This window comes from Budorcas taxicolor, chromosome 4, assembly GCF_023091745.1.
Source record: "Budorcas taxicolor isolate Tak-1 chromosome 4, Takin1.1, whole genome shotgun sequence".
Classification (NCBI taxonomy): Eukaryota; Metazoa; Chordata; class Mammalia; order Artiodactyla; family Bovidae; genus Budorcas; species Budorcas taxicolor.
In genome coordinates this window covers 74,754,408-74,781,212 of record NC_068913.1, presented here as the reverse complement: position 1 = coordinate 74,781,212, position 26,805 = coordinate 74,754,408, and the positions used below count along the sequence as shown (strand labels likewise).

At 38.0% G+C, this 26,805-nt stretch overlaps 1 protein-coding gene across 1 annotated transcript in view; it reads right to left on the bottom strand.

The window, feature by feature from the left end:
* The window catches only part of ZNF804B (zinc finger protein 804B), a 574,892-nt gene extending 555,768 nt beyond the window's left edge, over positions 1-19,124 (bottom strand). Inside the window, exon 1 of the mRNA XM_052639097.1 lies at positions 19,017-19,124. Coding sequence (XP_052495057.1) covers positions 19,017-19,124 — 108 coding nt within the window. The remainder of the gene's footprint in view (positions 1-19,016) is intronic.
* Between the last annotated feature and the right edge of the window lie 7,681 nt (positions 19,125-26,805).

The following is a 26,805-nucleotide window of genomic DNA, read 5'->3' as shown; positions in this document are numbered from 1 at the left end:
ATGGTCCCTTAGATACCCATAACTTAATTTAATAATAATAATTAATAACTTAGTTTAACCTGTGAATACTATCATCTTCACGTCAAAAGGGACTTTAAAGATGTGATTAAAACTTTAAAACTAAGACCCTTCAGATGAGGAGAGGAGATTGGGTTGTCCAGGTGGACCCAATATAATCCCAAAAAACCTTTAAAGCACAGAGTTGTTTCTAGCTACAGAGAATCAGAGAGATGGCAGCTGGAGAAGAACTTGCTGGCTTTGAAAATAGAGATGGGAAGCCATGATCCAGGGAACATAGGCAAATTCTAGAAGCTGGAAGAGACAAATAAATTGGTTCTTCTTTAAAGACTCCTGAAAGAAAAGCAGCCCTAGCTGCACCTCGATTTTATCCCAGTGAGACCTCTGTGGGAATTCTGACCTATGGAACTGAAGAATAATAAATTCGTGTTGTTTGAAGCCACTAAGTTTGTGGTAATTTATTACAGCAGCAATAGGAAACTAATACACATAAAGTCTGGGGTGAACATATACATCCTTCAGATTTCTATATAAAAATTCAGCATAATTTCCTCTATTATTTAATGCCCCTCCCTCTTACTTTCTGCAGTCTTGAAGTAAGTGATGTAAATGTAATGCTGGGTATTTCTCTGTTGCCAGTCAGTTCTATCCTAACCATTCCTCTCTCCCTAGGAACTGGGACACATAAATTGTGTATCCCATAACTCCTTGCCAGTTGGTTTCTGGCTAAGTCTGCCAATGGAAAGAGCAAGCCTAATCAGAGAAGTACGAGAGTGGAAGTTAGCAAAAGGAAGGAAGCCATGATTTTCTTCCTTGGCTCTGTCTCCCTTAGCACTTAGCACTCAGCACTCAAAGGTTCCAGTAGTGGTGGCAGCAGCCTCAGACAACTGCCAGCCTCTGTGGCAGGAGCACAGTGGTGCCAGCACCCAGCAGTTGTAGATACGAGTCACTCAGGCAGCAAATCCACCAGCACCAGCGGGGCTGTCAGCTCTGCAGAGCAGTGGCGACATGGTGTCAGAAGCAGAATCACAACCAGAGAAAGGCTTGTAGGGTTTAGGCACCACTTTCCCCTTTGTTTCTCCAGCCCTAGGAGCTTCAGTGATTTCCTGCAGTTACAAACCTCTTGGTAATAGCATCTTCCCTTTTCTCTCCCTCAGCCTTTTCAACACATTCATAAACAATTCCTTGCATTGTATTCCCTCTGTTTGAAAAGCTGAGAATGTTTTATTTTCCCCCAAGAGGAGAATATGTGTGCATAAAAGCTTATACCTACACAAGGACTTTAATATTTGCCAATAAAGCAACATAGAACATAGATATAACATGTACAACCTTTATTTACCTAATATGTCATCACTTCAAATAGTTTACTATTAAAGCAGGTTGTTCCTGAGGAGAGAAAATAATGGAAGGGAAAATCACATGATTGGTCCATCAGAATTTTCAAAGGAAGTGAAGATATTTAAACAGTAAGAGTATGAATGCTTATCATCACAGAGTTAGCAGTTTTAGATTAAATATCTATCTCTGTAGAAAAGAAGAGGAAAATTACACATGGCAGCAAGATCATAAAAACAATTCATGTTTAACGCAATTCACTTTGATGAAAACGAGAAAAATGGAAAACCACTTCAAATGTATCATTGTCTTGAATTAAAGCTGTATCAGGAAAGCAGGGCATACTGGGCATTATCATGATAAAGTTGCAAAAACATAGGGCTTCTACTTGCAATAGTTCTTTTAAACAGAAAGCTAACTAGCCTGCATTTGTCTTCCAAGAAAACACAGCTACAGTAAAGAGCCATCTTAAAGGACCATTCAAAACAGCAACAGTTTCCACAAGTTGTTTGAGTTCTGTGCTTATAACAGTTTAAGCGGTCAAGGAAACCTGTTTATAACAGAACAAGCCAAGTGCTATAGGAGTATCCATCAACTGCCTTTCATTGCACACTTAAACTATACACCCAACACTTTGCTAAGACTTGAGCATTCATTAGCTCGTTCACATCTTGCAGTGGCCCCACAAGGTGACTATCATCACCAAAGAACAAGCTGAAGCTCCTAGTGCTGAAGCAGTCATACAGCAAGTTAGAACAAGAGTTGGCGGTCAAACTAGTTCACTCCAACTCATCTATACGTTTAACTACTTCTCTATAGTAAATACAGGAAGGCAAAATGTCTGTGCTCTCACCTTAAAAGTCTAGGGGGTAGAGAATACAGACATGGAGAAAACAGGCAAAATAGGTATACAGACAACACCACAAAACCCTACACACATCATGGTTTTTATTTTAAATTTTTAAATATATATAAAAACATGCAACCTTTGTCACCAAGCAACACTGGAAGGAACTCCTCTTTTAGTGACCACACATGTATTTCAGAGATGCATAGGCACCTCATCTAAGGAAGCCAGTGATTATTACTTTGGGTCTTTAATGTTATTGTCTTAATTGTTTCTAATACTGTCTGATTGAATTTTCCTAAAAAAGACAAAATGAGTTTCTATAATTAATTCAAAACATTCTAAAAATCCTCTCTTTTCCTTTGCTTTCTGGATAGAAAAATGCTATATATCCATAAAACAAGAAAATATTCACTAGGCCAGATCACCCCAGGTTACCCTAAAACAGCAAAGAGGAATATTTTGGGTGAAGCTGAAATCACAGTATCATTTTTCTGTATAGATCTATAAAGTCAATCCTCAGTTCTTCTTCCCTTATAATGCCTATTTTTAATGGATTTACACAAATGATTAATGATGATCCAACTCCCATACTCTTATTTTCTTATTTGTAAATCATTTCTGATTCTTGTTTGTAACAACGTAAAAAGCCATGGTTCCTAACTCATTTGGTACAACCCACAAGAAGTAATTAGGAGTACCTATGTCAGGACCACAGAGTGCTTAGTTTTGTACTAAGATTAAAAACCATATTTCCAACTTAGTATCTTTATTTCCTTGTCAGACGGCCTACAGGAGCCTACGTGGTTGGCCCTTACCTGCCAGTCCTCCCTTATTTTGCACCTCTTAAGCCCCTTAGATGAGGCTTTCCTCATAGCTCAGTCAGTAAAGAATCCGCCTGCAATACAGGAGACCTGGGTTCAATTTCTGGGTTGGGAAGATCCTCTGGAGAAAGAAATGAAAACCCACTCCAGTATTCTTGCCTGGAGAATCCCATGAACAGACAAGCATGGCAGGCTACAGTCTATGGGTTCACAAGAATTGGACATAACAGCAACTAAACCACCACCAAGCCCCTTAGATACCATGTCTATTGTGTTTACCTCACTCTCATCAGCATCTTGGACAGTGTCCACACAGCATGTGGCAAGGGTCCCAAATGATTTGTGAAAACAGGATCTGAACTTTATGAGTTTTGAGGTTGTTGTTGTTGCTCAGTTGCTCAGTCTTGTCTGATTCTTTGTGACTTGATGGACTGCAACCTGCGAGGCTTCCTTGATCTTCACTAGCTCAGAGAGTTTGCTCAAATTCATGTCCATTGAGTCAGTGATGCCACTTAACTATCTTATCCTCTGCCACCCCTTTCTCCTTTTGCCTTCAATCTTTCCCTGCATCAGGGTCTTTTCCTATGAGTCAGCTCTTTGCATCAGGTGGCCAATGCATTGGAGTTTCAGCTTCAGCATCAGTCCTTCCGATGAATATCCAGGGCTGATATCCTTTTAGGTTGACTGGTTTGATCTCCTTGCAGTCCAAGGGCCTCTCAAGAGTCTTCTCTAGCACCACAGTTTGAAAGCATCAGTTCTTTGGTGCTCAGCCTTCTGTTTGGAACTGTACAAAAACAACAACTCTCACATCCATGCATGACTGCTGGAAAAACCATAGATTTGACTAAACAGACCTTTGTGATGGTACCAGGTGCCATGATCTTTTTTTTATTATTCTATTTTTTAAATTTTATTTATTATTTATTTTTTTTAATCTTTTTTACTGTTGAGTTTTAAGCCAGCTTTTTCACTCTCCTCTCTCACCCTCATCAAGAGACTTATTAGTTCCTCTTTAGTTTCTACCATTTGAGTGTTATCATCCGTCATATCTGAGGCTGCTGAATATTTCTCCTGACAGTCTTGATTCCACCTTGTGATTCATCCATCCTGGCATTTTGCATGATGTACTCTGCATATACGTGAAATAAGCAGGGTGACAATATATAGCCGCCTTCTACACCTTTTCCAATTTTGAACCAGTCCATTGTACCATGTCTGGTTCTAACTGTTGCTTCTTGACCTGCATACAGGTTTCTCAGGAGACAGGAAAAGTGGTTTGGTACTCCCATTTCTTTAAGAATTTTCCACTGTTTGTTGTGATCCACACAATTAAAAGCCAATTTAGCATAATCAATGAAGCACAAGTATGTGTGTTTCTGGAATTCCCTTGTTTTCTCCTTAATCCAATGTATGCTGGCAATTTGATTTCTGGTTCCTCTGTCTTTTCTAAACTCAGCTTGTTTCTACATCTGGAAGTTTTCAGGTCACATATTGCTGAAGCATAGCTTAAAGGATTTGGGGCATAACCTTACTAGCATGTGAAATAAGCACAATCATATGGTAGTTGAACATTCACTGGCATTGCATTTCTTTGGGACTGAAATGAAAACTGACCTTTTCCAGCCCTATGGCTACAGCTCTGAAGACAGTTATAACTGCCCTAAGAATCTTTCACTGGGAACCTGGGTGACAGGTGAGTTTATCTTCTAAGCAGGATAGCAAAGAGCTCTTCCAGGACCTGTTAAGTCTTCTTATTTCTCTTGGGGCCTTCCTCTTAGTGGTCCCCACTCTCAAGGGGCACCTAAAGACCTTTCAAAGCAGAACTTTGAATTAAGACTCATCTTTACTGCTCCCTTCTGATAGTTTCATTTCCTCATTTTATTCTATATTTTATTTTGGGCACCTAACACCTGAGCTATTAGGTTAAGAGAAGAATTTTTTCCAGCTCCTTCATTTACATCAAAGAGTACATCATTAGCAGGATAAAGGATATTTCTTATATATATTTGCATCTGGTGGTTCCTGCAATGCAGGAGACCTGGGTTCAATCCCTGGTTTGAGAAGATCCCTGAAGAAAGAAATGGCAATCCATTCCAGTATTCTTGCCTGGAGAATCCCATGGACAGACGAGCCTGGCAGGATATAATCCATGGGATCACAAAGAGTTGGACATGAAGGGAATGACAGAGGATGAGATGGCTGGATGGCATCACTGACTCGACGGACATGAGTCTGAGTGAATTCCGGGAGTTGGTGATGGACAGGGAGGCCTGGCGTGCTGCGATTCATGGGGTCGCAAAGAGTCGGACATGACTGAGAGACTGAACTGAACTGAACACACACACACACACAAATGGGAATGTCTGGCATTAGCCACTAAGAACAGAAGATTCTCCGTAGAATAGAAACAGCATCTTCTCTGGGGGGGTGGCCAACCATGCCTTCTCCCAAGGGAAAGGGAAGCACTCAGATCCTCACACCTCCACAAACTCCTAACTAGTGCTCTGATGCAGCCTCTCCTCTAGGAACTCTCTCTACCACATCCCTTCATCCCTCAGCCAACTGTAATTTCAAGGCTGGCCTAGTAGGCTTCACCCCACAATGACATCAGCAGGATCACAGAAACTCTGCCTTCAACCGCTGTCATTCCCTTGGTCTCATATAAGCAGTCAAAGTCTAAAAAAAACAAAAACAAAAACAATTTACTAAGATCCAAAATAAAGCAAAAAGAACAAAATGGCAAAATCTACAGATAAAAGTTTAGAACTGTTTAGGTAAAAATAACTTTAAAGCTCTGACCTAAGTGTTCAGTGCCATGGGCCAACCAACCATCATCTCTCTTCATACAATTCAGATGCCCCCCTCACCTTCTTTCTTATGCTTTATCCAAATGAATTTGGTCACTTACCAAAATGTGCAGATAGAATTACTTTCAAGTGTATTTGCTGCATGGAACATATACCTTCGTTTCTGATAGTATGATTTATCTTTCAGTTTTGCTACATAGCCAATAAGGATTGGACACATAGCAGACCCTTACAATAGTTGTTAAACATGACTGGATGAATAAATGAATTAATGACATTGACTTCCCAATTGAAATGTTCTTCTGTTTTCACTTCTGGAAACCTTAGGCTTCTCCCAGACCAGGTTCCTATATCCAGATTTCTGTCCCACACAATGGTTATTTGCCACTGACTCTGAAGTCTGCTCAGGGACTCCGTTTAGGAAAAAACTTGAGCTTCCTTGAGCTTATTTATGATGGTGTTCCTGAAATCCCAAAGTCACCTTAATGTTTTTTTTTAATAAAAACTTCAAACTTAGGCTGAATGTAATAGATAATCAATTTCTAGCGATGGAATTAACTGGCAATGTGTCAAATAGTTAATTAAGTTACTCTGGATAAGATATATGCATTTTAATTACGGTTTGGAAACAGCAGATACTTGCCCCTCATAGTCCATCTACTGCTGCTACTGCTACTGCTAAGTCACTTCAGTCGTGTCCGACTCTGTGCGACCTCATAGACGGCAGCCCACCAGGCTCCCCTGTCCCTGGGATTCTCCAGGCAAGAACACCAGAGTAGGTTGCCATTTCCTTCTCCCATAGTCTGTCTAAGTGGTATTCAAATCATAAAGTCCCAGGGCTCATGCCTAGATGTATCTTCCCTGCCCAGCATTCCTGCCCAGAGGAAAAAGAGAAGGTTTTCACCACTCAAAGCTTTCCCCCATCTTTAGCCAAAGGTTCCATCTATTTGGGGCTTCCCAGGTGATTCAGCAGTAAAGAATCTGCCTGCAATGAGGAGACACAGGGGATGCGGGTTCAATCTCTGGGTGGGAAAGATCCTCTGGAGGAGAGCATGACAACCCACTCCAGTTTTCTTGCCTAGAGAATTCCCTGGACAAAGGAGTCTGGCAGGCTACAGTCCACAGGGTTGCAGAATTGGACACAACTGAAGTGATTGAGTGTACGTGCATGCATCCATCTATTTTGCCTGGCTCCAAAGATTTCCTTTGAACTAAGAATATGTGAAAAAATAAAAACAACTACAACATGAAAACTACTGATCAAGCATTAGTGAGTTATTTCCAAACAGGCTGGTAAGAAATTGTGAGGTTGTAGGTTCCTCCCATATTTCATCAAACACAGTGCTCTTTATAACCAGAAACTGAACCTTAGAGCTATCCTTATATTCACAACTTAATGAAGAATTTAAAACTTTATGTACACAAATTGGTGTCACACAAGTAGATCCCAAGTTGTATACCAGTCACTGTCTATTGGATCTAATTCTAGGATCTTCAGATTCAGTGATGCTTATATAAGTTCACATAATACTCCCTATGAATATGTTTATGCCAATTATAATTTTGTTCCAGATATGCTTTCTCAGGGATTCCCAGGAGGCTCAGTGGTAAAAGAATCCCCCTGCTAATGCAGTAGACATGGATTCGATCCCTGGGTCAGGAACAGCCCCTGAAGGAGGAAATGACAACCCATTCCAGTATTCTTGCTCGGAAAAGCCCATGGACAGAGGAGCCTGGTGGGCTACAGTCCATGAGGTTGCAGAATCGAACGCGACTTAGCGATTGAGCACACATGCATGCGTGCTTTCTCACCTGTTCTATTTCTTGTAGAAAACTGATTATCATTTTCAGGGGTGGAGTCTATCCTGATGATCACAGAGGATGTAACTGAGTATGATTATTAAAAAGTTTACAGCAAAGTGACTTACTATTGGTAGGAACACAGAAAGAAAATTTATTGCAGTTTATTACTTTTCCTTTATAACTCAGTTTCACAAATCTTCCTTCTATAATGATAAGAAAACAAATCATCAGTGATCGCCACTAAAGGTTGCTCCAGCAATATCATGCAGAGCTCTTGAACTCACAGCATGTAGCATATGGATACTGGAAGCTGAGCATTTTATTGAAAATACATGATCAGTTCTTTAAACATATTTAAATTCATTTAATTTAGGGTTGATTAATATGAGCATTGTTTGGGTTTTATCTATAATATTCTTGGCAATAATCCTGTTTCCATAGCAACACAGGCTTGTATTTTATCCTTATGCATGTGTGTGAGATTATAACAACTTTGTAATAAAGTTTACATATCATTTGCACATAAATTTCATTTTTTTATGAGAAGTCCAAGATAGAGGTTTCTTTCCTTTAGTCATTTACTAGCTCACCACTAAATACATAATTCACATATCCTCGAATAATGAAAATCCAACAGAGCCATTCCTAACCAAAGATATCAAAATCTGCATGATGGTCAGATCTTTGAATTTCAACATGTACTATTAAAGGAAAGATAATGAAATATCACAGATGTCACCCTGGATACGATCTGTGTTGTAGCACGAATCCATTCATTCTTACCAGATCAGTATTCTCTTGTTCATTTCAAATAGTTAACAAGTAAGCTGTGTCTGTCAAAGTGAAGTAGGATAGTAAGCAGCGGAAACATTGTCTAGTTACCTATACCTACCCAAAAAGAGGACTTTGTTGTCAGCTGAACTGCAAGGATATGAATTTCTTACTACAACTCTTTCTAATATCATTTTTTTTAAAATAAGGTGGTTTATGATCTGCAATTAGGACAATAGTCGCCTTTGGTTTGGGTGATGCTTGATAAGAGGCACACCTGGTGCTTCCAGGAAATTGTAATAGATCCACATCTGGGGTATTAAAAAGCTATACATTTACAATTTGTGACAATGTATATATTATATCATTATTTAATACAAAATGTAAAAAGTAACTTTCTATTTAGATACTGCTATGTCTAGAATAGGAATGTTGAAGATTTTATGAAATTATAATTGTTATTTTGACTCATCCCATTACTTTTTATTTAAAGCCAGTGTGTTTCATCACCTAGGAAATTTGCAGATATCTAAATCAAAGACTCAACAAACCAAGAAAAATGGCCCTAAAACATGCCCTTAAGTTTATCTTCTGTATAAAGGATGTATACAGTATGAAAGGGAACTATTAAAAAAATAGACATGATTTAAAAGAGAAACATCAGCATATTATACTTCAAAACTATTACATTAAACAGTGTAATAAAGTATTTTGAGTTGCACAAAATTCAATTAATAAATAAGAAAATAATGCAAATAATATACATGAAGAAGGTTAGTTCTCACAAATTTTTCAGTCCTGTACTGAAAAATCACCAACTGTCTCTGAATAGTTGAAAGGATATAATACTGAAGACAGAGTAGATCTGTCCTCTTGTTTCCAAGGGGCACACTGAGGAGGAATACTGAGTAAATAGGAGGCAGAGACATTGGGGGAGGGCAGAAGGAGACAGTCTCACTAGAGGATCAGTCACTTTGGTGAGCAGAAGCACCCTACCACTGGAACTGTGTGCCCATGTTAAGAGTAGTTGTATTCATTTCCTATGGCTATTCTGACAAATAACCACAAACTTACTGGCTTTAAAGATCACACATTTATTATCTTATAGTCTATTAAGTCAGAAGTCTTACTAGGCTAAAATCAAGGTGTTAGCAGGGCTGTGATTTTTTTCTGGAGACTTTACAGGAGAATCTATCTCCTTGCCTTTCTTGCTTCAAGAAGTCATATGCATTCCTTGACTTGTGGCCTTTTCCTCTATCTTCAAAGCCAGCAGCATAACAACTCAAAGCTCTCCCTCTGACTCTGACACTTCTGCCGCCCTCTTATAAAGGTCCTTGTGATTCTACTGAGTTCACCTGCATAATCCAGGAAAATTTTCTCAACATCCTTAATTTAGTCATATCTGTACAGTCTTTTTTGCTATGTTAAGTTAAAGCCAAAGGTTTTAAGGATTATAATGTGGGCATCTTTGAGGAGTCATTATTCTGCTATCATAATGATATTTTTAAATGTATATAGTGGGAAGCCAAACGAGATTGTTAAAATTCATTCCAATTTTTATATCCTCTAAATAAGACAAATAAGTCAAATATTTGTTAACAACTGTAAAAAAAAAAAAAAAAATCTGACCATACAAAAGGCTTGATTCTCTCCATTCCAGAGAGTATTACTATCTTTCTGTATGTCTAGTTGAAATGGCTGGATATTTTAATTAAAACTCATTATTTAGAAAAAAGTACAAGATTCTTTTAGGATAGTGACCACATCCTGACTTACCCAAGACAAAAAAAAAAAAAAAAAAACTATCAGTACTAGCAAAACCTTATTGGAAACTGTGTGATTGCTAAGTTTAAGCCATTGGAGAGGGCAGGCAATTATGCAACAACCGTTTTTGCAGCTGCTCCAGGATGGTGCTTTCTCAAGGGCTACAGTGGCCAGTGACAAGGAAATGATTGTCTCTTTTTCAAAAGAAAGATGATGAGAACAAGATAGAGAGAAATGGTGTGAAAACAACTATCTTTCCTTCTTACTACACACTTCTAAATGGGAAGGGAACGGTCAATTTCCTAACGGTCAATTTCCTAATTCATTTCACAGAAGCTATTAAACATGTGCCAATGAAAAACATGGCTCAACTAATTCAGGTATGAATTTCATCCATTTATATATAGCCATTCTTCAGCCTCTTGTGGCCTTTACAAAAGATGTTCTGAAGCAGTTACATGGAATAAAGCACTTTGCAATTTGGAATAATAGGAAGTACTATATTATACTTGAGGCAATTGACCAAAGCATCTTGGTAGAATTTGAAGTGAGAAGCATCACTATGGAAAGAGTGACCACAAAATCCAGTAGAACAGTTTGCATTCTAACAGATTCTAACTAACTTGGGGAAGAACAATTCTCTAAGAAAATATTTTCTTCTTGGAGCTACCAGAAGGACCAAAGGGAATATATATAACAATTACATTTTAATGGGAATTCTTTTGTTTTCTATTGAAACCAGTTATAAACCAGAAGCTATGTACAGCTCTCAGAATATAAAGAAAATGACAAACATGACTTCAAGGATCTCACAACTCATGGAGAAATGGAGACAAATAAACACAGTGATTACAAGCAATTATGTGACTGTGGCCTGAAAGGGAAGCACCTGATTCATGAGATAAGGGACTTTGTGTAGATTCACATGAGAACACAACTCTTTCAGTTTGAAAGAATAATTTAAACATATCCCAAGAAATGGTAGCAAAAAAAAGAGGATTTGTAGCAAACAGAATAGCATGTGCAATGACAAAAAGGTCCCTAAACACATGTCATAGTAAAGAATTTTGAGTAGTTCAGTATGACTGGACCATAGGATTAGGTGGAAGAAGAGAGTTAAAGCTGAAGATGTCCAAAGGGGCTAGATCATGAAGACTCTTAGATACCACCCAAGGACTATGCACATGTTCAGATAATGTGAATGTAAGTAATATGGACACCTCTTGTCTCTTGACTTCATATTCAGGTGAAGCAAATCAACAAGAAGGGTCAGATTTCAGTGGAGCCGCCTCCATTCTCTCCATCATTCAATAAGGGACTCAGTAGTTACTTTCTCTTTACAAAATGGTATTCATATTATTCACAAAGAGAAAAAGCCTATCACCTTTGCTTGCCAAAGAACATGTTACAGAATAAAATTATTCATAGCAAAATGGGGATCTGAAAAGTATGTCATATGTAGGGAGAAACTGACAGTATACTTCTGCTATTGAGGAGGTAACATGAGACAAATGAACTGCTTTGTACCAGTGGGAAAGGCTTCCCAAATAGCTCAGTGGTAAAGATTCTGCCTGCCAGTGCAGGAGATGCAGAAGACTTGGGTTCGATCCCTGGGTTGGGAAGATCCTCTGGAGAAGGGAATGGCAACTCACTCCAATGCTCTTGCCTGGAAAATCCCATGGACAGAGGAGCCTGGTAGGCTGCAGTCCATGGGGGGAATAAGAGTCGGACATGACTGAGCAACTTCACTTTCACTTTTCACTTTCATGCACTGGAGAAGGAAATGGCAATTCCCTCCAATGTTCTTGCCTGGAGAATCCCGGGGAGAGGGGAGCCTGGTGCACTGCCGTCTATGGGGTCTCATGGAGTCGGACACGACTGAAGCGACTTAGCAGCAGCAGCAGCCAGTATTCCTGCCTGGAGAATCTCCTGGACCGAGGAGCCTGGTAGGCTACAGTCCATGGGGTCACGAAGAGTTGGACACAACTGAGTAACTGAGCACAGCATAGCACATAACTGTGGGGGAAAGGGCAGGGGAATAGCGATGGTATGTGGGTTCTGAAAGAAGATATGGGGGAAGATCTAAATTTTCAGCTAGAGATGAAAATTATTAATATGTGTGATTGATGAATAGAGAAGGAACATGCATGCTCGGGTTGGGGAGCAGAAAGAATGGGGTGGTTCTTAAAATTTGCAGAGACCTCTGCCTCTCAGGTTAGAAGTATATGCCAACCTTTAGTCATGAACCAAAAAAGATGTTGAAGAAACTGGTAACCATGCTAATGAAAGGAATAAGGATCAATGGCAAGAAGAATAACAGGGAGGTAAAAGACTGTTTAGAAAAAAAAAGCTAATTGGCAGTACTCTTTTCAAAATAAACTGTATTCTGCTTCTTACACCCACAGAAAAGTGAAATCAAACTTGCCAAAAGGAATTTGCCAATTGTCAAAGCAAAACATTGGCAGCTCTAATTATACTTGCTACCAATGGATAAAATGAATACTATCCATGAATCACGTTCAAAGCTGTCTAGTCTAAAATCCTGAGTAGCATCCTGATAGTTGGATAGTCTATATTTTATTATTTATTTATAGCCTGACTTGCTTTCACAACAGACTTAAGTCATCTAAAAGAAACTTTATACATTAAAACAATAAATGAAAGAGAATGAGAGTTACAGAAAATAAACGAAAAATAAAAGCTAGACCAGGAATAGGAGGCAAGTAGGAGTGAGAACCTCATGCTGCCTTGAAGGTCAGCATCACTCTGGGAACCCAGAGATTGGTCTTTAGGTTTCCTAACAGTCCAAGAAGAAAGGGAATATAGATCATGATACGGCTCTCTTAATCTCTCAAGGAAAATTACATTATCCATTTTTTAGAAGGTAATGTTTAAATTTTTGGTATCAAATTTAAATGAAAGCAGTGTTCCCTTTTAATTCAGTGTATGCTATTAGGGATCCATCTCAGAAAAAGCAAGATCAGTAGTGAATACTTTTAAAAGTCCTTTCCATTTTAAATAGTATATAATACTCCTTTGCATTCTTGGGTTCAATAAGCTAATAATGTCTTAGTTACAAATGAGAATGCTGTCTACTTATGATGTAATTCACCTTTCCACAGTTTCTTTTTATATCCAATAAGCATTTCCAATGCAAGAAAGACTCTGGAACTTGGTGACTGATATATTCCTATTATCATCATAACTCTGCATTTTATGAGAGCATATCAAATATTTAATCTCTCTCTCTAGACCTTATTCACTAAGTAAGCCTGATCTATCTACAAGACTGCTGCTTGTCATTTTATAAGAATTACCCGGAAAACTCTGTTAAAACCAAAAGATATTTTCAAGCAAAGTAGCTTTTTTATCTCAATTTTGATTTAAATTATTTTCTACACAATATGTATGTGTATCCTAAAGAATTATTGTAGCATTGTGTAGTTTAACAAACCAAATTCATACTGAAACACACTTCATAAAGTTATTCAAAATACATATTACTCTTCTCAATCTTTGCTCTCAGTACAGCTTTAATCTTATTGACATCTCAAGCCCTATTAATATTTAACACCTGAAAACTATATCTCTAAGTGAAATCTTACACAACAAAGATTTCATAGTTACGATTAAGTCTTTTTTTTAACAAAAGTACAAATGATTAAGTTCTATGTTAAATAACATCCCCATTTAGCCACCTAATGAAAATATGTTTTATTCTGTTTCCAAAATATGGGAAATAACCCTAAAATATAGTTTATATTAATTGTTCATCTAAAAGAAATAAATCAAGAAACTGATCCATTAAATTATAATTGTGAAATAAATGCAATATGAGCTAATAAAGCCACAAGATATAGCACTCAAATACTCATTGGCTTCTTATCATAGAAACTTTCTGAAGTTACAGAAACATAAATTAAGTCCTAGAAAGTTGAGAGTTATTCTGGAAAGCACAAATGCCAACTACAAGTTTCTCTAATCATTTAGTTGGGGGAGAGAAGAAATGGGTTGAAAAGGCTATGAGAGAAAAGGAGATTGCTTAGTACAATATTTGACATAGCAAAGAAAACATGCTCTGTAAGAAATGTAACTGTGTCTTCCTTAAAAAAAAATCTGAAAGTTTCAATATGAAAGGTACTATATGTATTCATAAATTCAAGAAGAAGAGGCAGGTGACTTCTCAATTGGAGAACATATCTTCATAATTATTCTTGGCACATGAAAAGTGCAACAATTTGAGAACATTTTTGGATATGTTTAACCATGTACTTATTAAACATAATGGAAATACATACAATTATTATAGTCATTAAAAAAAGCAAGGTCATAATTGCACTCATTTCCTCATAAGGGCTTCTCTGAATAAATGCATTCTCAAGGTAATTAATCTGTACTAGAACTTCATTCATTTACACATATGCATTGATAATTTTTTAAAGAGAACTTTATAGAAATTTTTAGTCCATTTAAAATGCTCATTTGTTTATATATCACCTCTTTCAATTAGGTAATGCAGTCAGTCATATAACTTAGAATAAGATCACTAAACAAAACAAGATAAGAATTAAACAATATCATCGTCCAAGGATCCTGATATGTTGCTGAGATGAAAATCCCAAGAATTTTCTTCACATCAAATGTTTCAGGGGAAGACAACAGATAATCCTGGGTGTCTATACAGTTCCCAGGAATAAGTACTTTTGAAGAAGTATCATTTTATCTAAGCTTGCAAAGAATGATAATAAGCTGATCATGTACCACAGATAAAACTATGATTATTGTTAACATTTAATCACTAGATAAACTGAATGACAGTCATACTATTGTTCACACACAGATTAAATAAACTATAATAAACTATCACAACTCTTAAATTTGATATCATATTTTACATTACTTAAGATAGCTAAGAATATATTCAAATATTTTTGACGCTACATAGAGGATATTACTTATTTGAATTCAAACATAGTGGTAGAAGAACTTTCAAGTTCCAGAGTTGTAAGAAAGTTTACCTTTTAACAGTTCTGACAGTAGAGGTTATAATATATAGGTAGCTTCCTGTACTTGAGCACTGGTAACGAGCATGTATATGTATGCATGTGTGCTAAGTTGCTTCATTCATGTCCGACTCTGTGTGACCCTATGGACTGTAGCCCTCCAGGCTCCTCTGTCCATGGGGATGGGGATTCTCCAGCAGGAATACTGGAGTGGGTTGCCACGCCCTCCTCCAAGGGATCGTACTGACACAGGTGTAAACCTGTGTCTCTTGTCTCCTACATTGGCAGGCAGGTTCTTTAGAGCTAGTGCCAACTGTGAAGCCCATATATCAGTATATTTATGCATAAATATATGCAGGCATGCACGGACATGTGTGTGTGTGTGCATCTGTGATTTTTAAAGTCATCATTCAATCTTATTATATATTTGGAATATGGTGGGAGATAAATATACTAAAATGTGGGAGTTATAATATTTTCTAAAATTGGAGGCTTTTACCAATAAGCACTATGTGATGCTGTCATTTTTTTCTCTAATCTCCTGTATTTAAAGTAACATAAACTATCTCAAATCAATTATTCACATCTTAATTAGGATAAAAAGCAATAAGCTATTTCTTCATGCCAAGTCACCAAAAAGAAGAGAGATGCAACAGATAAGACATTTTAATGTTTTCACTTTGATGATAGGAACTGAATTTCACTCTAGGATTTTTAGTTTACTGATCTGTGAAAACTGTTTAGGGGTAAAATGCTTTATTTATTTCTCAAGTATCCCATTAAGTATTTATTACAAGAGTTCCATGTAATGATTCAATGTTTTCTAAATGAAATCCTTTCAAATAAAAACGTATATAAATATAAGCATCCCCTTTTTACTGTCAGTTTAATACATCATGTGTTCAGATTCTACAGACATGTCATTTTAACATGACAAATTATACAACTACTTTAAATATATAACTGAATAATTATATCTATAAGACATTGAAATGTTAAATTCATACTACCCAGGTATATTTATATCAGAACTATCAAAGAAAGAAACTCATTACATCAAAAAGGAATTGTGGGTATTCTCCACTCTAAACAAAGTTATAAAATAATCTTATTCAATGATTCTGTTATGTGCTACTTTCAAACAGCTCTACTAAAACAGAAAAACATGGATTACAATTAGAAAGACAGTCAGATTAAGAAATAAGAACCAATATTTAAATTACTGTAGAACTAAGTGAAAATGAGTTAAATACCCCAATCCATAGTCCCAGATGAGCTGAGTTTCAGTGAGTAGAAATAACTAAATTATCGACACAGAGGTCAATTTGAGACCATTCTGGGCATTAAATTTGAAAAACATACCTTCAGAGTAGGTATGTTTTCATGAAAAATAAATAATTATATACCATAGATCTGTGAGTCTGCTGATGATAAATACTTATAAATACTCAATACTTATGCTGATGAAAAAAATCAATATACTTCTGCTAACCTGAACGTAACTGGAAAAAAAAGTAATGATATATAACCAGTTTTCACCTTTATGCTTCACAACTCATTCATGAAGAAGGCATATATAAACTCATCTGCACCAGGAAACTGTTACTTTAGTTCTCAAGGGTCTACGGTCCAGAAGATAGTGACCTATTTTAATTTAAGGATAAAGACTAAATGTTATGCAGGGTGAAGGAAAATCTGACTTGTCTCAACAACCTGCCAGTGACACAGAGTGAATAAATATCACTTTTAACGTACTGCTCATCTCATGTGAGAAACTTTTCAAACCTTGAAATAATCATTCAAATTCCATAGTAAAATGCAAAAGAAGACAAAATATATCAGGTTTAGGAAATACACAGTTTAATTCAGATATTTTTAAATGACGCAAATGTAATTTAAGTATAGTCAAACATGCAAACTGCAAACATTGGAGAGAACAGTCCAGTGAGTCAAAATGTGATACCTAGGTAAAAGTAAACAAATCAGTATTTTAGTGAAAACCAGCCCAGTAATAAATAATAATAGCGTCCTGTAGACGTGAGCTCTGGTCAGCCAGGAGGGCCATGTGGATTATGGGCTATTTTCTTACATCCACATTCATATGTTCAGGCTCCTAGGAAATGAATGAGCATAGTGGGATGGGGAGTACGGGGAGAGGAAGGACTCTCTTTGACCATATAACAGAAATTTTCTTTGCAAACCTTTCACATTTTGGAAGATTAACACTTCCATATTCTAACCAAATTAAATAGAGCTAAACAATGTAAGAACTATGAAGTAATTCTCCCTTTATTCATTGAGTGATTAAGGGACATACACCTAAAGCATTATGGATTTCTACAATCAGAGAGTTTGGGAAGACAGCCACAGAGCTTATCAAAGGGTGGAAAAAAATAATACCTGTGAGGAAGATGGAACATTCTAGGTTTTCTAGATGAAATGAGCTTAAAGAAAAGTTTGAAGGATTTAAGTCTGCTCTAAGGAAGATTCTGACACCATGGGTTGTTAAATAATAAGGTGGTTTGCTGAGACTGCAGAAACTCTAGTCCTGAGAATCCTTCAAAACAGGAAGGATTCAGACCAACTGCTCAGAAACACTGAATATGGGCTTTATTCAACTAAAACTCTCCAAGACCCTTCTAACTCTATGACTTAATTGTAAATGCCAATATGAACAGTATATTCCATCTTACACTTTTGACTCAGTGCTAAACAGTTGCAGGGGGATTGCAATGACCTACTTTTTACAGTGCATGAAAGCATGTGAGGAAATAGTTTGTCACAATCAGGAGTCCTAGTGATATCTCTGGTACCTGCACTTTCTGATTTCAGATTTCTCATGCAAATCACACATAGTCTTTAATCACAGGTTTTTATAATATATTGCAGTTTTTGAATAATTCATGCTAATGAAGAATTAAAAACCAATGGAAAGTACCAAAAAAATAAAAATAAAAATGAGACAAATTCACTTTTCCCTCTTTATACTATACATTAAGGTACTGGTTTTTCACATTACATTGGAAAAAAATGTTCTTCAAGTTTAGACCCTTAATCTCTTACTAATAATTCAAAACTTTAAAAAGTAAATCATGACTTTTTTGGAAAAACATTTGAATCCTTAAAAAATTCATCTATAGTATGTACTAAGAATGAACTAAAATATATACTGAAGCCATAGATTCTGATTAAAAACAAAAAATACTAAAACAAATAGTAAACTAAATTGAATAGTTTACTAAGTTAAGTAGCAGTCACTCAAATTTGCATATCAATCCATCTATACATAGTACAAAAAAACTAATTTATATTTTCACAAAGAACTCTTTGGCTTTTCTTAAAGTACCTGCCATAGTGAAACATTATATTTCACCATATGGGCATCCAACACGTTTCCTTTGGCTAGAACTCTGATGCAAAAATCTTTAAAGAGTTTATTGTCTTATAAAGTACGTGCACCATAATTAAACTAATCCCAACTGATGACTTCACAAAGCATGGCTATAAAGTGCCACTCAAACTTTCTATACTGCCCAAATCAGCAGATTCATAACTTGACACAGCACTCAAAAGCTACTTTCACAAGCCCGCACTTTACTGAATTCGGTAAATAGTTGCATCCTAAACACTATAGATACTAATGACTGTGTTGAAAATACACATGTAAACCCACACACCTCATGTGCAAGTCTCTCAACAAATTGCATAAACAGACACAATACACTTATGAGCAAGGTAGATACCCATCTCCCCCTCATTATGCCAGGACAGCATTTCTTTCTATTTGTATTAATTCTGATGGTGGTACGTGTGTGTCTGCGCGCGCGTGTGTGCAGGTTACCGGAGAGGGAGATCCATTCTTGCAGAGGGGCCCTCTGAAGACTCCTTTAATGCCCCGGTAGTGCCCATTGCTGAGATGTCTCGAACTGATGACCAGGTAACAAGCCATGTGGGTTCCGGGCGGGAGGTGTAGAGTCTCAACTCCTCACCAGGCGACCAGCCTCGGAAATAAGGGCTGGTTTCTCAGCAGCAACAGTGATTGCCACCTCCCGAGATGAAGCGGCCAGCGGTAAGCAGGGGACACTGCGGCCGCGCGTCCCGGCTCCTTGCCCCGCGCGGGGCTCCTGCTGTCAGCAGCAGCTGCTCTGACGGCGGTGGTGGCGGCAGCGGCAGCCACAGAGCACTTAGGGGACCCGGCGAGCCAGTCCACATGCTGCTCTGGCCAGGTGGCTGCTCAACCGCCGATCGACGATGTATATTTTTTAAGGACAACTTCCTGGATCCGCTAGGTGACCAGCAACTCCTCCTCCTTTTCCCTCCCGCCCCCACCTTCGCACTCAGTGCGCGCTCAGGGGATGCTCAGGCGCGGGTCCCCACGGGCTGGCCCGGGCGTCCGCGGCCGGGCTGTGTCTGCGGTGCCGCGAATCAGCAGCAGCGGCAGCCTTCGCGGAGAGTGGCGGGGAGTCCTCGGAGCGCCAGATCGCTGCCCCCGCTGCAGTGGCGAGAAGGGGGCAGGGAGGGACGGGCGGGCCGGGTTGAGAACTGGGAGTTGGGAACGCGGAGACTTGTGAGTGGGGGCTGTCAACGCGACGGCTAGGAGCCGCCTGGGAGGCGAGGGGCTCGCCAGTGGTTCTGCGTGGCGGTGACAGCTGCGGCGGCGTCAGGAGGCTCTCCCGGGGGCGGGAGGCGCCGCTCCATCATCCCGCCATCAGCAGCCCTGAACCCCTGTCCCTCTCAGCCCTGTGTCTCTGGGCCAACTTTTTGTTATATTGGGGGCGGGGTCCTGCCGGGCGGGGGGTGGTTGTGCACGGTGGAGGAGTTGAGCGGCAGGAGAGCATTTCTTTACTCTTTCCCTGCCTGCTCGCCTTCAGCATTTCTTCCGCGCTCCGGCTGACAGCTGCGCTGGCCAAAGCAACAGCTCCCCACTCGGCTGTAGGGATGTGCTGTGCAGCCCCCAATAGGGCAAACAGATTAGAGGCGCTATAGTAGGTAATGGATGGAAGAGGAAGTAAGTTTGAGATAGAAAACTTGTATAAGGAATAGAAACGAAACACACATACATGTGTCTCCATTTATTTGTCTTCAGAGTTATAAACATGCACGTACAAGTCTTTCTTGTTTCCTTAAAGAGGCAGATATTTTTGCTCTTTATAGAACGTTTGTTTTTTCACAAGCTTGAACAATCACCCTTAAGTTTTTTTTTTGTTTTTTAATGGACGTTGTATCGTTTAGGGCAAATAAAGTCACCAGGGAGGAAGTTGCACTGAGAATTAAAGACTCCTGCCGAAATGAGCTCTGGAAGAAGAAAGCTCTTGCAGAGTCAGGTATCAGTACGCCCTCTCCCCCCACTCGCTAGCTGATTTTCCTAGATGATCTCTCTCATCCTCTTCAGATCTGTGTTGGGCGAAAAGGAAAGGTCATCCCTTTCCCCTCTTTTGCCTTAGCACTGGAATTAATCGCAAGATTAAGGCTAATGTACCCAGGCCTCTCCCCCGTTTTCTCCTCTTCTAACATAATCCCCATCTGCATCCTGGATAACATTGAAGACCTCTTACAAATGAGAAAAACCGGTAAAAAAGAAAAAAAGAAAGCAGGAAATTAAAATTCTATTCTGGTAACTCATAAAACTCTTAAAAATAATCCCATGAATATAACCTCTGTAACTGTCCAATAAAGGCTTGATTTTTGTTTACATTATTGCAATATCCTTAATGTTTTATTAAGAAACACACAAATGTATTTCTCGTTTTAAAGGTTTCAAATAAATTCTTTCAAGCATTTTAAAAGTGTTTACATACTAGAAAGTGACAGCATATAAAGTGAAAATACCAATTTCTTTCAAACTTCAAGTTGAAAATTACTGATAATGAGGTATTGTGAAGTAAATCTTGCAGGAATTAATTATTTTGTAACTATCTTCTTGGGAAGAACTTTTGAAATTTTTTAAAAAATTGCAGAAACAACAGATATAATATAAACACTTTTCCATTTCTACTAAGATGTGTTTACTTAATAATGATGTATTTATTTGATGTAGAGTTGCAAAATGTTTCCATAAAGCTGAAAGTGAGTAATGTTGCTCATACATATACTTTCAGATATATTCTATTCAAAGAAAATGTGTTCATAAAGAGTGAAATTTCAAAATCAGGTGAAATCTTTGCCAGAAAAAAAGTGGGGATTTTAAAAAGAGATCGTGTGTCTCAGTCTATAGTTACAGTCTCACTCTTCGTAAATGTAAGTAGCAAACAGCAGTCAGGACCTAAGTGTAAACATTCTTGAATGGAATAGAAAAATGAATGACGTCACATGCTGTGAATAACAATTCCAAGGATGCTTTGTCTTCTTCATTAAGTAAATATGATTCCTAATAATGCTTGATTATTTTAAAGAATTAGATATGCTTTTCTAAAATGAAAGGATTGACTTAAGTATTGAAAAAGTATATAATTCAAATATATCATCCTATTATTATTTTCTTATTCAAAATATCCATTAGCTATCCTGACAATCTTGTTCATTTAATTATTATGTGCATTTGAGTTTTCCCATAGGAAACAAAGTAATCTAATCCCTTTTTATAGTAATGTTTCAAAGACTGGAGTCATTTTTCTAAATTCTTTAAAATATCCTAATTTCTTAAAACTTATCTACTTTTTGAGGTCCTTCTTTGTTAGAAATGAATGATACCAATTCTGTTAATTTGCCACGTTTTTTAAATCAATTAGGGTGGACTTCCCTGGTGTCTCAGTGGTAAAGCATCCACCTGCAATGCAGGTCTAAAGGTTCGATCCCCGGGCCAGGAAGATCCCCTGGAGGAGGAAATGGCAACACACTCCAGTATATTTGCCTAGGAAATCTCACAGACAGAGAAACCTGGAGGGCTGCAGGCCATAGACTCATAGACGCGTAGACTCAACCACCACCATGGTTGTTCTTGGCTTTCTATTTTTTTTTTTTGCCACCCATCTTAAAATATTTAGGCAAAAAAAAAGAAAAGAAAAACTGACACAATTGTTATTCTCAGCCAATTTTAATAATAGTCTTTAAAACAACAAAAGAACAGTTCCCTTTTCCTTGCCAGATTGTGACTGATTATCTATTAATGTGATGTCATCATATGCAACAATTCTCTATCACTCCTGGCCTCTATTTTAAATGTGTTTTGCTCATTCTAAACAACAGAAATGTGTGCTTTTATTTGCAGAGTTGCTATAAATACAAAGTTGACAAGTTGTGTTGACTTATCAAAGGAGATTCCTTCCAACTTCAGTAATTAAAATTTTTCAGAAAAGGTGAAAAAAAAAGGAAAACACTTCAAGGCTATATTAAATGAATTTCAGATACAAGTCAAATCCTCTCACAACAAGTGTGAAAAGCAAACATCATGTACAGTTTTACAAGGCCCTTTTATTAAAAAGCAATATCTGATCTGATGACTTCTCATTCTAAGGAAGGGGATATGAACGGCAAAATAGATTTCAGCCTATAACCAAATGATATTTCACATGATTCCAGGTTCATGGCTGTGTCATAGATGATTGATATCACAAGAAACCCACTCTTTATCAACACATCCCAAATTGATCCCCTTATCTCCATATCCACAGCCCCCACCTTAGCCCAAACCACCATTACTTTTTGCTTGAATCATTGCATTATCTTCTTAGCTAATCTCCTGCTTTCAGTGTTGCCTCCATATAAAATTTATTCTTTGTATCTCACAGCCGGAGTGATATTTTTAAAACACAGAGAATATCTTAATCCATCCCTATTAAATCATCTGATTGTTTCATATCATCAGGTTTATAGAAAAACTGAGCAGAAAGTATCAGTTCAGTTCAGTGCAGTCAGTGAGTCATGTCTGACTCTTTGTGACCCCATAAACAACAGCACGTCAGGCCTTGCTGTCCATCACCAACTCCTGGAGTTCACTCAGACTCACGTCCATCGACTCAGTGATGCCATCCAGCCATCTCATCCTCTGAGGGCCCATATTTTTTCTCCCCCTTCCCCACACAGTTTTCCCTTTATCAATGTCTTGCTTTTGTGTGGTACATTTGTTACAATTGATGAGTCAGTATTAGTACATATTATTAACTAAAGGCCATAGTTTACATTAGGGTTCTTTCTCGGTGTTGTATACTCTATGAGTTTTGAAAAAATATATAATGACATGTATCTATCATTATAGTTGCACACAGAATAGTTTTAGTGTTCTAAAAGTCATCTATGTTCCACCTATTCATCTCTCCTCCAATTCCTCTGAATCCCTATCAAACAATAATCTTTTCACTGTGTCCTTTTTTATGTCATTTCAAGAATGTCATATATTTGGAATTATATAGCATAATATTTTTTCAGATTGGCTTCTGTCATTTAGCAATATGCATTTTAAACTTCCATCATGAGTCTCAGTGGCTTGATACCACATTCATTTTTATTGCTGTAAGAGTTTTATGGTATTTCATTACATGGAATTGTGCCCCCCATAACCCACCCCCCAATGTTGAAGTCCTAACTCCTTTTTAAACGTGACCTTATTTGGAAATAAATTTGTTGAAGATGACAAAGTTAAGATGAGGTCATTAGGGTGAGCCTTAATCCAGTATGGTTTGTTGTCCTTTAGTTTCTAAGTTGTGTCTGACTCTGTGATTCCATGGACTTCAGCAAGTCAGGCTCCCCTGTCCTTCACTATCTCTCGGAGTTTGCTCAAATTCATGTCCATTAAGTCTATGATGCTATCTAACCATCTCATCCTCTACTATCCCCTTTTCCTTTGCCTTCAATCTTTTCCAGCATCAGAATCTTTTCCAGTGAGTCAGCTTTTCACATCAGGTGGCCCAAGTATTGGAGCTTCAGTTTCAGCATCAGTCCTTCAAATGAATATTCAGGGTTGATTTCCTTTAGGATTGACTGATTTGATCTCCTTGCAGTCCAAAGGACTTTCAAGAGTCTTCACCAGCACCACAGTTTGAAAGCATCGCGTCTTCTGCACTCAGCCTTCTTTATGGTCCAACCCTTACATCCATACATGACTGGAAAAACCATAGCTTTGATTAGATGGACCTTTGTCAGCAAAGTGATGTCTTTGCTTTTTAATGTACTGTCTAGGTTTTTACAGCTTTTCTTCTAAGGAGCACGTGTCTTTTAATTTCATGGCTGTAGTCAGCATCAGTAGTGATTTTGGAGTCCAAGAAAGTAAAATATGTCATTGTTTCTACTTTTTCCATTTCTATTTGCCATGAAGTGATGGGACAGGATGCCATGATTTTAGTTTTTTGAATGTTGAGTTTCAGGCCAGCTTTTTCACTCTCCTCTTTCACCTTCATCAAGAGGCTCTTTAGTTCTTCTTCAGTTTCTGCCATTAAAGTGGTGTCATCTGCACATCTGAGGTAGTTGATATTTTTCCCAGCAATCTTGATTCCAAATTGTGATTTATCCAACCTGGCCTTTTGCATGCTGTCTCTGCATATAAGTTAAATAAACAGGGTGACGATAAAAGCCTTGACATACTCCTTTCCCAATTTTGAATCAGTCAGTTGTTCCATCTCCAGTTCTAACTGTTGCTTCTTGACCCACATAAAGGTTTCTCAGGAGACAGCAAAGATGGTCTGGTACTTCTATCTCTTTAAGAATTTTCCACAATTTGTTGTGATCCACACAGTCTAAAGCTTTAGTGGAGTCAGTGAAGCAGAAGTAGATGTTTTTCTGGAATTCTCTTGCTTTCTTTAGGATTCAATGGATGTTGGCAAGTTGATCTCTGGTTCTCCAATCTCTAAGAATTTTCCACAATTTGTTGTGATCCACATAGTCAAAGGCTTTAGTGTAGTCAGTGAAGCAGAAGCAGATGTTTTTCTGGAATGCTCTTGTTTTTCTTTATGATCCAATGGATGTTGGCAAATGATCTCTGGTTTCTCTGCCTTTTCTAAACCCAACTTGATTGTACATCTGGAATTTTTCAATTCACATACTGCTGAAGCCTCACTTGAAGAACTTGGAGCATAACCATGCTAGCATGGGACATTAGTGCAATTATATGCTACTTTAAACACTCTTTGGCATTGCCCATCTTTGGGAGTGGAATTGAAAACTGACCTTTTCCAGTCCTGTGGCCACTGCTGAGTTTTCTGAATTTGTTGACATGTAGAAAATTTAAAGTTAAAGTGAAGCACTTTAACAGGATCACTTGTAAGATTTTCAACTGCTCAGCTGGAGTTCTATCACCTCCAGGAGCTTTGCTCATAGTAATGGTTCCTAAGGCCCACTTTACTTCACACTCCAGGATGCCCAAATCTAGGTGAGTGGCCACACCATCCTGGTTATCTGGATCATCTTAATGATGCCCTTTCTGTATATTAGTTCTGTGTATTCTTGTCACCTCTTCTTAACCTCTTCTGCTTTTGTTAGGTTCTTACCATTTAATGCCCTTTACCATGCCCATCCTCACGTTAAATGTTCCTTTGATATCTCCAATTTTCTTGAAGAGATCTCTAGCCTTTCCCATTCTCTTTTTCTCCTCTATTTCTTTGCATTCTTCATTGAAGAAGGCCTTCTTACCTCTTCTTGCTATTTTCTAGAACTCTGCATTCTGTTCGGTATATCTTTCCCTTTCTCCCCTGCCTTTCACTTCTCTTCTTTCCTCAGCTGTTTGTAAAGCCTCCTTAGACAACCACTTTGCCTTCTTGCATTTCTTTTTCTTTGGGATGATTTTGGTCACTGTTTCCTATACAATGTTACAAATCTCCATCCATAGTTATTTTGGCAATCTGTCTACCAGATCTAATCTCTTGAATCTATTTGTCACCTCCACTATATAATGATAAGGGATTTGATTTAGGTCATATCTGAATAGCCTAGCGGTTTTCCCTACTTTCTTCAATTTAAGCCTGAATTTTGAAATAAGGAGTTCATGATCTGAGCCACAGTCAGCTCTAGGTCTTGTTTTTGCTAAGGAACAGGGCTTCTCCATCTTCAGCTGTAAAGAACATAATCAATCTAATTTCAGTATTGATCATCTGGTGATGTCCAGGTATGGAGTCATCTCTTATGTTGTTGCTAAGGGGTGTTTGCTATGACCAGCATGTTCTCTTGATAAACACTTTGTTAGCCTTTGCTCTGCTTCATTTTGTACTCCAAGATCCAACTCACCTGTTAATCAGGTTATCTCTTGACTTCCTACTTTTGCATTCCAATCCCCTATGATGAAAAAGACATCTATTTTTGGTGTTATTTCTAGAAGGTCTTGTAGGTTTTCACAGAACTGGTCAACTTCAATTTCTTTGGCATCAGTGGTAGGAGCATAGACTTGGATTTCTGTAATGTTGAACGGTTTGCCTTGGAAATGAATGGAGATCATCCTGTCATTTTTGAGACTGTACCCAAGAACTGTATTTCCAACTCTATTGTTGACTATGACTGCTATTCCATTTCTTCTAAGGGATTCTTGTCCACAGTAGTAGATATAATGGCAGCCTGAATTAAATTCACCCATTCCCATCCATTTTAGTTCACTGATTCCTAAGATGTTTAGCTCTGTGGGTTCCACTGTGGGCTTCACTCAACAGAAATGAATTAGGCTGCCCCCTTCCATGGGGGGAAAAGAATTACCAGCACAGAAGTCTAGCACC